Source organism: Cicer arietinum, chromosome 1, assembly GCF_000331145.2.
Source record: "Cicer arietinum cultivar CDC Frontier isolate Library 1 chromosome 1, Cicar.CDCFrontier_v2.0, whole genome shotgun sequence".
Lineage (NCBI taxonomy): Eukaryota > Viridiplantae > Streptophyta > Magnoliopsida > Fabales > Fabaceae > Cicer > Cicer arietinum.
In genome coordinates this window covers 49,813,960-49,827,857 of record NC_021160.2, presented here as the reverse complement: position 1 = coordinate 49,827,857, position 13,898 = coordinate 49,813,960, and the positions used below count along the sequence as shown (strand labels likewise).

General features: G+C 30.9%; 2 protein-coding genes across 3 annotated transcripts in view; both read right to left on the bottom strand.

Moving 5' to 3' along the window:
* LOC101490101 (putative E3 ubiquitin-protein ligase RING1b) overlaps positions 1 to 1,473 on the bottom strand; it is a 7,811-nt gene extending 6,338 nt beyond the window's left edge. Inside the window, exons 1-2 of one of the 2 annotated variants that reach the window (XM_012716558.3) lie at positions 1,076 to 1,473; positions 868 to 910 (exon numbers count right to left, since the gene is read on the bottom strand). In XM_012716558.3, coding sequence (XP_012572012.1) covers positions 868 to 910; positions 1,076 to 1,394 — 362 coding nt within the window. In that variant the 5' untranslated portion in view covers positions 1,395 to 1,473. The remainder of the gene's footprint in view (positions 1 to 867; positions 911 to 1,075) is intronic. The other variant, XM_004487211.4, reaches the window with a different exon arrangement.
* A 3,619-nt stretch (positions 1,474 to 5,092) lies between these two features.
* LOC101490425 (transmembrane E3 ubiquitin-protein ligase FLY2-like) lies at positions 5,093 to 13,050 on the bottom strand. Its single transcript, XM_004487213.4, has 14 exons — positions 12,481 to 13,050; positions 11,098 to 11,170; positions 10,752 to 10,879; positions 9,991 to 10,106; positions 9,653 to 9,713; positions 9,360 to 9,426; positions 9,195 to 9,272; positions 8,802 to 8,959; positions 8,668 to 8,727; positions 8,387 to 8,480; positions 7,588 to 7,755; positions 6,427 to 6,755; positions 5,653 to 5,769; positions 5,093 to 5,490 (listed from the first exon to the last, which is right to left on the bottom strand). The coding sequence occupies exons 1-14, from the start codon at positions 12,637 to 12,639 to the stop codon at positions 5,389 to 5,391; spliced, it is 1,710 nt and encodes a 569-aa protein (XP_004487270.1). The 5' UTR covers positions 12,640 to 13,050; the 3' UTR covers positions 5,093 to 5,388.
* Between the last annotated feature and the right edge of the window lie 848 nt (positions 13,051 to 13,898).

The window sequence follows — 13,898 nt, the reverse complement described above, 5'->3', positions numbered from 1 at the left end:
ACACACACACCTTCTTGTCCCTTTAACAACCATGCACAAACATTGAAGGAATGCAGAGGAAAACTCAAGACATTTAAGTAACAGCATCGATTATGAAATACAGTTTCAAGGATTTAGAAGAAAAACAGTGTAACCAAAGGCACCTTCAAGCCTATTTAAGGTACTAAGACAATGCTACCATGCCTAACGTACCTTAGACAGGCCTGTAGGTGCCTCAAGTAATTTAAGGAAGCAACATAACTACCCCTGAAAAATCTGGAGTTTATTTGAGTCATGGTTCCAAAATGGTGATATTCAAAAAAATTGATTTTGAAATTTTGCCACACAAATCAACACAACCAGTTGACATGGCTTCTCAAAAAACATCCTGATACACATAACTTGAACTCTACCTAACCATGAAGTTTGAAGATCAGTAAAGTTCAACAGTAGCATGTCACATACTGAAGAGAGAAACAATTCATCCACCTCTCAAGAAAAGAGATCATAGATGATAATTGATGCTTAATCCAAAGCTATAAAAACAAAAAAATAAGGAATCATTTACTTTGGAGTGAAAATCTACGCCAAAATAGTTACTTTCTTTGATCATGAAACAAAAGAACAAATTTCAATTATAAACAAAGGCGAAAATCTAAACATGCAAACAAACAATGACAAATCAAATAGGAAGAGATTCAGAAAATACAGACATCACAACTCAAATGACACGAACATATATCATCAAATCAACAATACAAACACACAAATAACAAAATTCACAACCAACAGAATCAAACAGTGAGTCTAGCATGAAAGTAAAAAAACAAAACACGAAGCAGAAGTTTAGAAGCAATGTATATGAAAGAGTGAGAGAAGATAAATTACTCAGGCTTTTCTTCAGAGTCAGAAGAAGGGGTTTCATCGGAATCTGCCAATAGAAAAAAGAAGAAAACTTTAGAGCATGAAAAAATTCAAAAGCAAAAACAAAACACAACCCAGTTGAGAAAAACCAATTGGGTCACTGAAAAACCAAGTGATCACAAAGCTAGACGAATAAAAAGTGAAAAACAAAAAAATAATAATGAAACTTTACCCTGTGATTTTTCATTGTCATCGTTGTGGTTCTTCCCTTCATCTTCATCTTCATCTTCATCTTCATCATCATCATCATCATCATCTTCAGCCTCTTCTTCATCTCCCTCTTCTTCTCCTTGTTCATCTTCCTCATCTTCGTTCTCTTGCTGTTCATCATCGTCTTCTTCACCGTCTTCTTGTTCGAGGTGTTGTTGTTGGTCGATGAAGTGTTGGTCGTTGTTGGGTTGATGTTTGACATGGAGAGAATGTTGAAGTTGCTTCTGAGAAGTATCTTCATCGTCCATTGACTCAGCAAAGGAACGCTTCTGGGCTGGCATTGTTGCTCAGAGAGAGATTGTTGCCTCTGTCGCTCGATGAATAAGAACAATAAGAATGAGATTGAGATTGAGGTAGGGGTATCGAGTCTATTTATTATAAGGGTATTTTACTTTGGTCTTTTTGGATTATATTATTATTTTATTAGGTTGGTTCGAGGGGAATTGGATTTGGATCTCGGGTTTGATGGCGTGGCTCCTGACTTGTTTTGATGATGTGGCGAAACCATAGTTAGGTTGCGAGACTTTACTAAACGTCCTCGTTGGTTCGAGCGGAATTGGATTTGGATCTCGGGTTTGATGGCGTGGCTCCTGACTTGTTTTGATGATGTGGCGAAACCATAGTTATGTTGCGAGACTTTACTAAACGTCCTCGTTGGTTCGAGCTGAATTGGATTTGGATCTGGGTTTGATGGCGTGGCTCCTGACTTGTTTTGATGATGTGGCGAAACCATAGTTATGTTGCGAGACTTTACTAAACGTCCTCCTTGGTTCAAGCGGAATTGGATTTGGATCTCGGGTTTGATGGCGTGGCTCCTAACTTGTTTTGATGATGTGGCAAAACCATAGTTAGGTTGCGAAACTTTATTAAATAGTTTAAGTTTGGTGATATAGATTGCTTGCAAAGTTGGTGAATACGAAATTGTATCTTTGATATGGTAAAAAGAAAGTAATAATAGTTTTGATGATATGTTATTTGTTATTTTATTATGTTAGCTTGAGGGGTATTGAATTTGGATCTCGAGACTGATGGCGTGTATCGAGTCTCGATTTCGATGGTGTAATGAAATTTTAGTTAGTTAGCGAGAATTTACTAAACGTCGTCGTTCGTGTTTGGTGATATAGATGGATTCGAAAGTTAATGAATGTGATGTATCTTTTATATAGTAAAAAAAAAAGTAATAATGTTTTGATTATATATGTATTGTTATTTTATTATGTTGGCTCGAGCGGAATTAGACTTGGATCTCACGTTCGATGGCGTGTATCAAGTCTCCGTTTTGATGGTGTAATGAAACCTTAGTTAGAATGTGAGACTTTACTAAACGTCATTGTTCATATTTGGTGATATAGATTGATGGCTCCAAAGTATGTGAATTCGACGTCCTTAGCAGAATTAGAATTGGATTTCGAGTTCGATGACGTGTTTCGGATCTCAATTTCAGGAAACTTTAGTTAAGATATGAGACTTTGTTAATCTTCGTTATTGATATAGATCGGTTACCAAGTGGTATTTTTAATATGATAAGAAAAAAAAGTAATAGTAACTGTGATGAAATATTAATTATGATTTTGATTCTAGCGAAATTGGATTTGGATCAAAGGTCTGATGGCATGGCTGGAGCCTTGGTTATAATGATGTGGCAAAACCTTAGTTGTGATGGAAAACTCTACTAAACATCGTGGTTTGGATTTGGTGGTATAAATTGATTATAAAGTTAGTGAGCATAATGTCGAACTTTTAATATGTTAAGAAAATATAAAAAATTATGATTTGATTATTTTGTCTTTTGATTTTACTAAATATCGTCGTTTAGGTTTGGTGATATAAATTATTTGCAAAGTTAATGAATACAGTGTCGTGATATAATATGATAATAAAAAAAAGTAATAATAATTTTAATGATTTTTTCTTAGAAGTTTATTATTAAATATCATTGTTCAGGTTGGTTACAAAGTTACTAAATACGGCATCACGTCTTTTATAATATGGTAAGCGAAAAAGTAATAACTTTGATGATTTGTTTCTTCAATTCTTCTTCTTACAAAATGTTTGTGGTTCAATTTTTAAGATGTAAATTGATTACAGAGTTAGAGAATATAAACTTATCTTAGTATTTAGGGTGTGAGAGTTAAAAAAAATAGCGATATAAAGAGGTAGAGAATTTGATTTCTACCCTCTACATGTTACTAACCTGCATTATTAAAATTGGTCATTCCAACACAAAATCAAATAAAATTAATTACAAACTTAGTGAATATGGTAAAGCATCTATAATTAATGTTACTAAAAAAGTAGTAATAATAACTTTTGATGATTTAATTTTTTTATAATTTTTTACTAAAGGTTTCATGATATAGATTTTTTATTTTTATAAAATAATTATATTAACTAAAACGAAAATTGAGAACGATAATTTATATCATGCATCAAAAGTTAATGTTACAAAAAAAAATGTAGAAATATTGTTTGAACCAAAGAAAATTAGTATTGTGATTAAATTGAGTTAAGAAATTAATACATATATTTATTTCTCTTGAAGATTAATTAAGAGAATAAATTTAATCCATCTAATATAATATAGAGATAATTTTTTTGAATAGAACAAATAATAGAATAAATAAATACAATTTTGTTTGATTGTAGAGAAAAAAATTACAAAATCAATTTTGAAAATAAAATTACTAATACTTTTATCGACTATACCATTATTTATAATTTATAAGAAAAAGATGTAATGTAAATAAAATAGTGGACACTCTAACTTGCTGACATCAAAATCAAACAAAATTAAGGATTATTTATTTATACATTCAATACCAAAATGAAGAAGAAAAGAGTCACATGCGCTATTTGTTTCTTAGAGTAAATAAATAAATACATTTTTTTTCTTCATATATAAATACATTTGCTTCTTTTATGTGAACTTATTCTGTGACACGTATTTATATCATAAACTTAAATTAATAGTTTTAAATTATTTATCTTAACAGAAAATTAACTTTAAATAGTTTAATAACTATATATTTACTTTACATATATATCTAATTGAATTTTATTATGAAGTTATGTTGTTGTAATATTATGGATTTTAACCTTCTTATATTGCAATTTAACCTAAGAGAGTTAGGTTGAAAATGATACCGTTAAAATTCACTTGCATATTTTTAAGTTGAAGGTTGTAATCAATTTAATTGTGAGATTATTAACATAATTAAATATGTCATGTTAATACACAATGAATATATAATAATACAATAAAATATCAAATATTTTAATAAATAAATAAAATCAAATACTCTTCATTTTTATAATAAACGTTATATTTGTCAAAAAAATCAAGAGAAATATCATTTTTTAATCATATAATCTAGTTAATATTATGTGCAATATTCTCAGACTATTATATATTTCACTTTGCAATTAATATGATAATGGTGAATATACATTTTTTTAGTAAAGATAAAATTATTATTGTTTAATAAGGATAGTAAGAAATATATTAATATTTAATATTCTTTTGTTTCGGAGTGAGTGACTTATTTGAACACTTTACCCGTATTAAAAATATATATAAATTAAAAAGGGAAAGAACGGTATTTTTAATAATTAAATATATTTTTAATTTTTATAAAATTTAACATTTTAAATTTAATCCATATATATAAAAAATAATACTACTTTTAATCTTTAAAAGTTATTATTAAACACACAAGTTTAGTCTATATTATTAAAGCAACATTTATTTTTTGAATGATTTTTTGTGAGAATAGGCAAAATGTGGTATAGAGTTCAAATTGTGGGTTATAAAATTCAATTGTCTGATAGGGATAGAGAATTTATATGACTTAGTACGATATATAGGAAAAACAACCGGAGGATAAATGCAAGTTGGACTAAAAAATATGGACAGAAATTAATTTCAGTTATTGGACAATTACAAAGGAAAAAAAGAATAAAAATAAAAATATATTTCGTATCTCGGAAAAAGAAATTCAACTATATTGATTGTTATTCAAAATATGTACAAATTATATATTCTCAGCATCTGGAATAAGGTGGAAAAATCAAAATACAAAATTTCTATAAGACTTTCTATCTCCATTCCTCAACTTCACAAGAAATGGTTGAGGACTCAAGCCTGTGAGATTTCACTTCTCTCTTGTAAAATATCAAAAGCAAAACAATGTAAAACTTGAATGCATTAAGCATATTGTTGAACTATAAAATGAGCAGGGTTAGTTAATCCTATTGACATTAACAGTGAAAGGGTCATTAAGCAGGTGGTAAAGTGCGACGACAAGTTGGACACTCCATCTTTATATCCATCCATCTTTGTAAACAACCAGAGTGGAAGAAATGATCACAAGGTGTCACCTGTATGTAAGTTAGAGATTGTTCAATAAACTCAATTTATATTGAAAAATTTAAATTGAATAGACAAAATACGGCGGATGCTTTGGTGGACCAACACAATATGTGGTATCAGTCCACGTTGGACACCATAAAATTTGACGGCATGGGTTATATTTGACATACCATGCAGTCATTTGTTCTTCGGGAAAGATCAATGGCTGTCATGCAAATGACACAGTCTGTAGCATGTCTTGTATCATGATCAAACATCCTACAATAGCTGTATTTCTCAGGTAGAATCTACAAATCATGAAAATAACTTAGTCAGTGAGGGATGTATTCAAACAAATTCAGAAAGAAAGAAAAAAAGTTCAATTCTGAATCATGCTTTATTTTCACTTAGGAGGTAGTGATCCATAACACAGACGTAAACATCAAAGGAGAATCAACTTATTGTTCACTTTTGCCACACAATCATGCACATGATCAAATGAAGAAAGAGAAGCTGGTAAATACTATGGAGCAAAGTTAAAAAAATAGAGCCGAAACATTGTCAAATAGAAGCTATAGAGACACTATAATGCTAGCATAGCAATCATTATTGTTTGGTGATACGCTATTTAAGACATTGTATTGTCAAATAGCGGCTATAACAACAATATAGCACTGTAGTAGACGAAATTCAAACAAACCACTATTTTTCGTGATCCGCAATTGACAATAGTGCAGCCAATAAAAGCAAGATGTCTTTTACATGCTTCAAATGGTTAAAGGAACCTTCACAACAGAAATATACAGCAAAAGCCTTTTTCTGACAGATGAGATTAATAGTATGAATCAAATAATGTCATTGGGTTTTGTTAAAATTAAAATAAAGTTTTTCATGAAGGACAGTTAGATTAAGGATTCTGGTTGTGTTAGTGGTTGCAAAGTATCAAGAAGACAGTCGAGGCCAACCTGTCGAGGAATGAACCAGCGCGATCCAAGATAGTGCTGAAGGAGAACAACCACAGCTTGAAGCACGACAAATACAGACAAACAAACACACCAGCTCTTGTCGGGTTCTATGCGCATGAAGTTGTTAGGGCAACCAAATACATATAATGGGATTGCTAGCCGAGTAACAGTTATCCCTAATGTATAATGAGGATGCAAGGGTTTGCGTGAATCACGGATAACATTACTGATTATCTGAGGTATCCAAAAGGAGTGCATAAGAAGAAGAACTGGTTTCAAATGATTATGGAACTCATACACAAGTAGAATGCCTCCTAACAGTATCCCATCTGCAATAGAAGTTGGACTGTTAATAATGTTGTGGAAAATATTGGATATGGAAACATTAAGTGCTTATAGCATAAGCACTCATTATACAAGTGCTTATGTATAAGTTATTTATGTAACAAAAGATAAAATGAAGTTAAAATGTTTTCATATAAACTATAAGTTGTTTTAAATGGCTTATGAAAATAAGTTGAAAACAAGTTATGAACATGTCTCACAAACAATCTTACAACAAGTTCTTATGTTAGTACATAAACTCAAATAAGATTAATCCAAACAGACTCTAGCACAGACTAAGAGATACTTTCCACTCTATAACTCTTATTTTTAATCACCGTGACCTCAGATAATGGCATTGTGTAAGTTCACATGTAGATGTTCACCCAAAGGAAAATATAGTAAAAAAATGTGAGTCATGCGTAGGTAGTTCGGTTGGTGAGCTGTGGGACACTGAATGAGATTTAAGCAGGAGATCCTGAGTTCAAACCCGGAAAACTAACATAACTGTATTAACTAACATTTGCCTATAAAAAATAGTAAAAAAACACAAAGTTCATAACTAAGAAAACATTTCAAAGAGTAATTGAGTTGACAGTTATTATAATCTTAGTTATGCACACAATAGTTTTAAGCAAGCATCAAAATTTTCATTTTCTTAAAAAAAATTAAAGGTGAAATTAATTTGGATCTGTAAAATAGCAATATAAGTAGTAGCTTGACTATCAAAACTCGAGAGTTCAGGAAATAACATAACTCCAAGACAAACACAGGTTAATGAGATTGATTACACAATCATTTAGCAGACAGAAAATTAAATTTCAAAGGACTACTTACAGAAACGACTGTATAAAGCTGAAAGTTCACGCCTCATAGTCTCCCAGCCTTCGCCGTTACTCAAAGGCCTACCGGCCTTCCAGATGCCAAGTAGATATCTCATCTCAAATATTGAGAAGACCACGAACTTGAAAAATGCAGCAGTTGCAAAAGCATTAAACAAGGATTCTGCAAGGTAGGAAGTGTTATCAACAGTTATTCATCCAAATACAAATTTCCATTGGCCATCTATTACAGGCCTTGTATCTGTTTTTGTGTACGAGTGCATATACGAATGTATTTTCACGAGGCCATTTTCCAATTAATCTATCTGTTTTACTATTAAAGCAGGCTGGTTAAGTAAACAAAATTAATGGCATGGAGTAATAATCAATGCCATTTTCCAATTAGTAATGATGCATTGATATGTTTGTTTCAACCCAAAAATATTACTCCCTCCTTCCCACAATATTTGTCGCATTTGATCATTTCACACAGATTAAGAAAAGATGATAAATGAAATAAAGAGAATAGTGATTTTACTAATTTATCCTTATCACCTATTGGCGTATTCTCATTGCAATAAATGCAAAGTGGAGAATAATAACTTGGGAGTGTGTAAATTTTAGTAATTAGAGGGTACAATTGGAATAAAGTAATTAAAGTTGCATTGGAAATCAAAAGTGACAATTATTTTGGGACAAATGTTTTTTGAAAATGTGACAATTATTTTAGGACAGAGGAAGTACTATAGAGTCCATAAACATAACAGATATATTAGAGAGAGGACAACCATAACATGTGAAATATTCTAACTTACCGACTAGTATTCCCGCAGTCAGATGTAAGAGGCAAAGATAGGCATCCATTATCGCCTGTTGGCCAATCATTAATATTGAAACCTTAGCAGCCCCCTGTAAAAGTATTTCTGAATCGTATTCATTCTCCATAACCATACTTATCAGTTATTATTAAATTACAAAATCTATGATGTGAATTTTCAAATAATGTTTGGTACATTCATCCAAATATTGAAAAATTTATGTTACTTTTGTTCATTAAGTTCATGACAAATTAAATTTCAAATGTACAAAGTCTTACAGATTGAGTGCCGCTATGCTCCATTTGACGAATCAATAGAAGAACTTGCAAAAATGAGACCTGGTATATTTACATTAAGGAGTTCATACTGTAATAGAAAATAAATCTCTAATAATATCATGACTGAAGGATACAAAAGTAACCATCAAGGTATAGTTCACTGCTTTGTTATAGTAGACCTCAACTTTAACAGAAGTTGCATTTAATAGTAATGGTGACAAGCAGTCCCTGTCGCCATCCACCGAGGGACTCTCCATTAACCCTTCTAGTGTAAAATGATCATGCTCGCCATCTATAAAAGAAACAATACTAAAAATGTGATAAGTCATATGGACAAAAATATAATTTTTTTTCATCAGCAACAATGAGTGTGCATCGATGTATATAAATGGTGAAAATGCAAAGAGTAATGTGCATATATATTTCTTCTTAACAGAATGGGAAGAGCACCAAAATGAAGCGATAGAAACATACAGTTCATTAAGGAAGAGAAAAACGGAAAAGAACAAAAGTATTTTTCCGAGTACCTTTTTGTGATGATGGCAAGTGTGAAACCTTTGCAGAAATTTCAGCATTGCAATGTTTCTCCATGTCATGCATCAGAGCTGCAGCGAGGGAAAAAAAGCAAATAGTAAACAACAACTTAAGGAAGGATCTGCCTTCAAAGCATACATATTTCTTAGATAAATTACAATGTTTTCTTCTCCATGTCTTATCATGCGACGAATCTTGCAGTACTTGAGATGAAAAAGCTCCAAGCTGTATGCAGCAAGACATACAAGTAGCAAATAAGTATATTAAGAAATGGAAACAAGAGTGAATATAACACTGAAATCTTGGACTTATACAGAGTAACATGTTTAAAAAACAAGAGTGATATTTAATCACCAAAATCAAATGTGTTGTTAAGAATATTGTAAGCTATATAATCATACCAGAGTTTAAAAATGTAAATAAACAAGGATGCATCAAGAAAGATAATTACTAGATGATATGGATTAGATAAAATATAATCTTCATCCTGATTCAACTCTCCTTCTTTTTCACTGCAACATGAGAAAACAAAATAAATTCTTCAACAAATTCAGATATTGTAGGTTTTCCTTTAAGGAAATATCAATACTTCAATGCAAACCAAATTTTACTATTAAATAGACACAACGGAAAAAGTACAACAGAGTATTCAAGGACTGATTCCAGATGAAATGCCAAATAAGGATGAAAAGAAATTTAATATTTGAAACAATTACAACAACGTATGCCAATTTGAGCTCAATATAAACTTGATATGCACATCATATTGATGATACCAATGAAATTTACCTGCTGGCAACCATTCTGAGCTGTTTAAAAGGCCATATATATACACCTTCAAATCTGATTTGAGCACCACCAACATCATGTCCATTGTCAAACAAATCATCGAATATAACTACTCCCTGACCAAAAATACATGACAGAGAGGAATTCTCAGGGTAAGAATTATTTTACCAAAATAGTAATAAGGCCTTCGCGACTAAAAGTAATTTTTTTCACTTTCACATGACAATATTATGATTTAATTCATATAGGCCGCCGGTGTGAAGATCTTTTACACTTTCAATCAATCATAACCATCAAATCATTAAAAACATTTTACTTTAATTACAACTATTTCTAAAGTCACACATATATTTAGTTGTGATTTGTTGATAGTGTAAAGCTTTTTACATTGACAATGTATACAAATTAAACTCATACTATTATTATATAGAGAGATGAAAGGATAGATTATTTGGTTTATGATATCCATAATATGGGGTTCAGTGCTAAGGTTATACTGTGTTTATACTCTATGTACCCATATATTTGAAGCTTGAGAAAAAAAAACAACACTTGATTCAGGAACACCATATTATGGATATCATAAACCACTACACAATATGATTATAAATATGTCATAAGTTGTTTCTATAAGCACTCTCTAACAGTTTCACATGTGCTTAAGTCAGTAGATATACTCAAATAAGTCAATCCAAACATGTCCAATATGAAAGGTGAAAGAAGAATTCCTCTGAAATTAGCTATACAGATCAACATCTCACATGGACATAATGTACTCCAGTTATCTTTGTGTGTGTACTACTTAATTCAATTATGGAATCGCCTTTTGTTTTTCTGATATCTGGAAATCTGGAAGAGCCATTTGTGGTATCTAAGAATTTCCATGTCCCTGCATTTCGAGAGGTTAACAAATTAATGAACAAATTAAGTTTATTCAAACATAACAGGCACCATCTAGAAATGAAGCATATTTCATAAATTGCACAAAATTACTTTTGAAATTGCATGATTGTACAAATGTCTAAAGTTCATTTAGTTAACTCTCCAAAGCAAAGCATCTTAGAGGATCTCAAAGATAACAGCAAACCATACATACACAATACAAACCTTTGTAAGTTCCTGTTATGTTCCATTGCGAAAATGGACCTATGTCACTCTCGTCCTTTCTTGTAAATAGCAACTGAGAGAAGCAATATCAATAACATGCAAATTAATGAGTTCTCCTTCAGTTCAAAGATATTTTGTCTCAATCATAACAATTAAAGTGAGTTCATTCAAAAAACTGTTAATCATAAACCGGCGCTTAGGAAAGTTAAATATTATTAAATAAAAAAGATAAAATGTCTTACAATCAAATGATAGTCCTTATAGGTAATACTAACAAAACAATAAAATCCATAAAGCAAAACCATGCTGTTATGTACAATAAACTTAATTGCAAATAATATAATTTGTTTTCCACTTTATGAAATTAAGGATAAAATGGATATACAATTTGTTGAAATGGTATATTTCTCAAACATGTAGAAAACCATTTATTAAAGTTTCATAGAAGAATAAAACAATAAGAAAAAGAAACAAAAATAAATAGGAAATAAGGTGGAAGTTTAGTTATTAACAGTGAAAATTAGAAGTAAAATCAGATGTCTCTCTCATATGTACAACTCATATGGTAGCTGCAAGAGACATGTGATATGTTGGGGAGCAGGTTCAAACCCAGGATTCAGATATCCCTTTTTCTCGACATTTAGTGTGAGTGAGTTTCACCGCTAGACTCTTTACAAAATAAATAAATAAAAACAGAACTTTTCTGAAACCAAACAGGCCCCAACACAGAAGCTCCATAAATCCCATACCCCACTTCAGTTTTAACACAAAGATAATACATTTAATCCCACATACAAAGTACAAACATTCTAAATGCATTAAATTAATACTTATCTCTCTTAAACCTATGTTCAAACACCTCAAACACTCTAAACTAACAACTATCATACTTTAATAGGTACATCTCAAGTTTCTCCTTTAACAAGTGCATGAAGCAAAAACATATAAACAAACCTTCCACACAATTCAACTAGTAAAAATCAAAATGGAAACACAAAATGATCAATACCACAACTAATACACACATCCACATGTTCATATTTACTACATGCATCCTCAATTACCCTTAGTTAATTATGCCTGTTTTGGATTGACTTATTTCAGTTTATCAACCAGCATAAGCATTTGTGAGACTGACTCAGAGAACTTATAGAAACAGCTTTAGCTTACTTTCATAACCTCTCCAAAATAGCTTATGAACACATCATATAAGTTATATGAAAACAGTTTGACTTTATTTTATAATTTGTTATAGAAATCACTTAAACATAAACACATACATGATACACGGTTAATTAAGTTGTTTATCTAAACATGGTATAAACTCTTAACATATTAAAAAGAAAGAAATGAAATTAAAGTAAGACAAATTCTTAAGCAAACCTCATCACCCCAAGACCGAGTTTTCTCCCTTAAGGGCCTTAAACCATCCACAGGACTAATTAACATTAGAACAACCCACCAACCAAATGCAATCTGGAACAAAATTCCCAACTCCCTCTTCTCAAACAACCAAAGCTTCAATCTTTCAGTGACAACCATATCAAATTCCAAAAAATTCAACTCCAATTCAACAACCCACTTCCCAATTGAAGCTGATTATCGGAAATCAAAGGGAATAACACAAGACCCAACATAATAAATAGCTTAAGAAAGAGAGAGTTAAAAAGGATTGCTTCAGAAGGAGTCAAAGAAACAAGTAAAAGAGGGTCAAGAGTGTGAGAGTTTAATCAGATATAGAAAGCGAAAGAACAACGACTTAATTGGTTACCAAATGCAATTTTTTAAGCAAAGAGATGCTTTCAATAGCATCGTTTTTCACCTAATGTGGCTTACATTATACTAAACAATAATAATAATTAATCAATTAATAAAAAGAAGAAGAGAGGTTGTTGTTTGTTTGTGAAATTTTGTAGCAAAGAGTTTGCTGGGTTTGGTTTTGGGTAGTAAGTAAATGGTGTGTTTGGAGAGGGAATACCAATTTAATTGGTCAAAAGCCAATTAAAGAGCACGTTTCTTATAGTTTTTTTAATAAATAATCACTTTTTTTTGTTAAAAAAATCATTTAAAAAACAAAACAATAATTACTTTTGATAATATTTTTTAAAAAAAATAATGTTATTTTTTTATAGAGAATAATTCATATGCTAAACCATTTGCTCTAGAAATAGGACTTTATGATTTTTAAATTTTAATACGAAGAAGGTGTATGATTATATCAAATGGGAGTTCATAAATGATATTTTATTTTACTTTAATATGTGAAATTATATATTTTATTTTATTTGGTTTTGCATATCTTATGCGACTAGGAGCATCAACCGGAATGGTGTTCCCACTTCCAACTTCAAGAGGTCTTAAACTAAAAAGATATTCTCTAATATTGTAATTTTTGTTCTTGCTTTTGAGAGACTTTGCCACCTTATCGATGATAAAGTTAACAATAGAAGTTGGAAATTTCATCCTTGATAAAGGAGGAGATCCAAAATTATCTCATATATGCTTTGTATTTGACTTGTGAAAAGTGGATCTCATTAAAGATTTCATGGATTGTTCTAGTCAAAATATCAATCAGAATAAATCTGAGTGTTTTTATCCAAAAGCGTTGTTCAGCATAATACAATGATCCTTAGTTAGGGCCTTGACATTGACCGCACACGTGAATTTTGGACCTAGATGGATGCACCTATGCTCCATCACATAATCTATCGCAACTTCTTAACTTTTTATTTTAGATAAAATGAGAAAAAACTTATTTATATTGAAAGTTGATAATTTGTCTTTTGTAGGAAAGTTATTAT

Coding starts and splice junctions, on each gene's coding strand:
- LOC101490425 (XM_004487213.4), bottom strand. CDS start 12,639: ATGGTTGTCACTGAAAGATTGAAGCTTTGGTTGTTTGAGAAGAGGGAG. Junction 11,171..12,480: donor CTCGGTCTTGGGGTGATGAG/GTTTGCTTAAGA, acceptor TGCTTCTCTCAG/TTGCTATTTACAAGAAAGGA. Junction 8,960..9,194: donor CTTGCCATCATCACAAAAAG/GTACTCGGAAAA, acceptor TTTCTTTTATAG/ATGGCGAGCATGATCATTTT.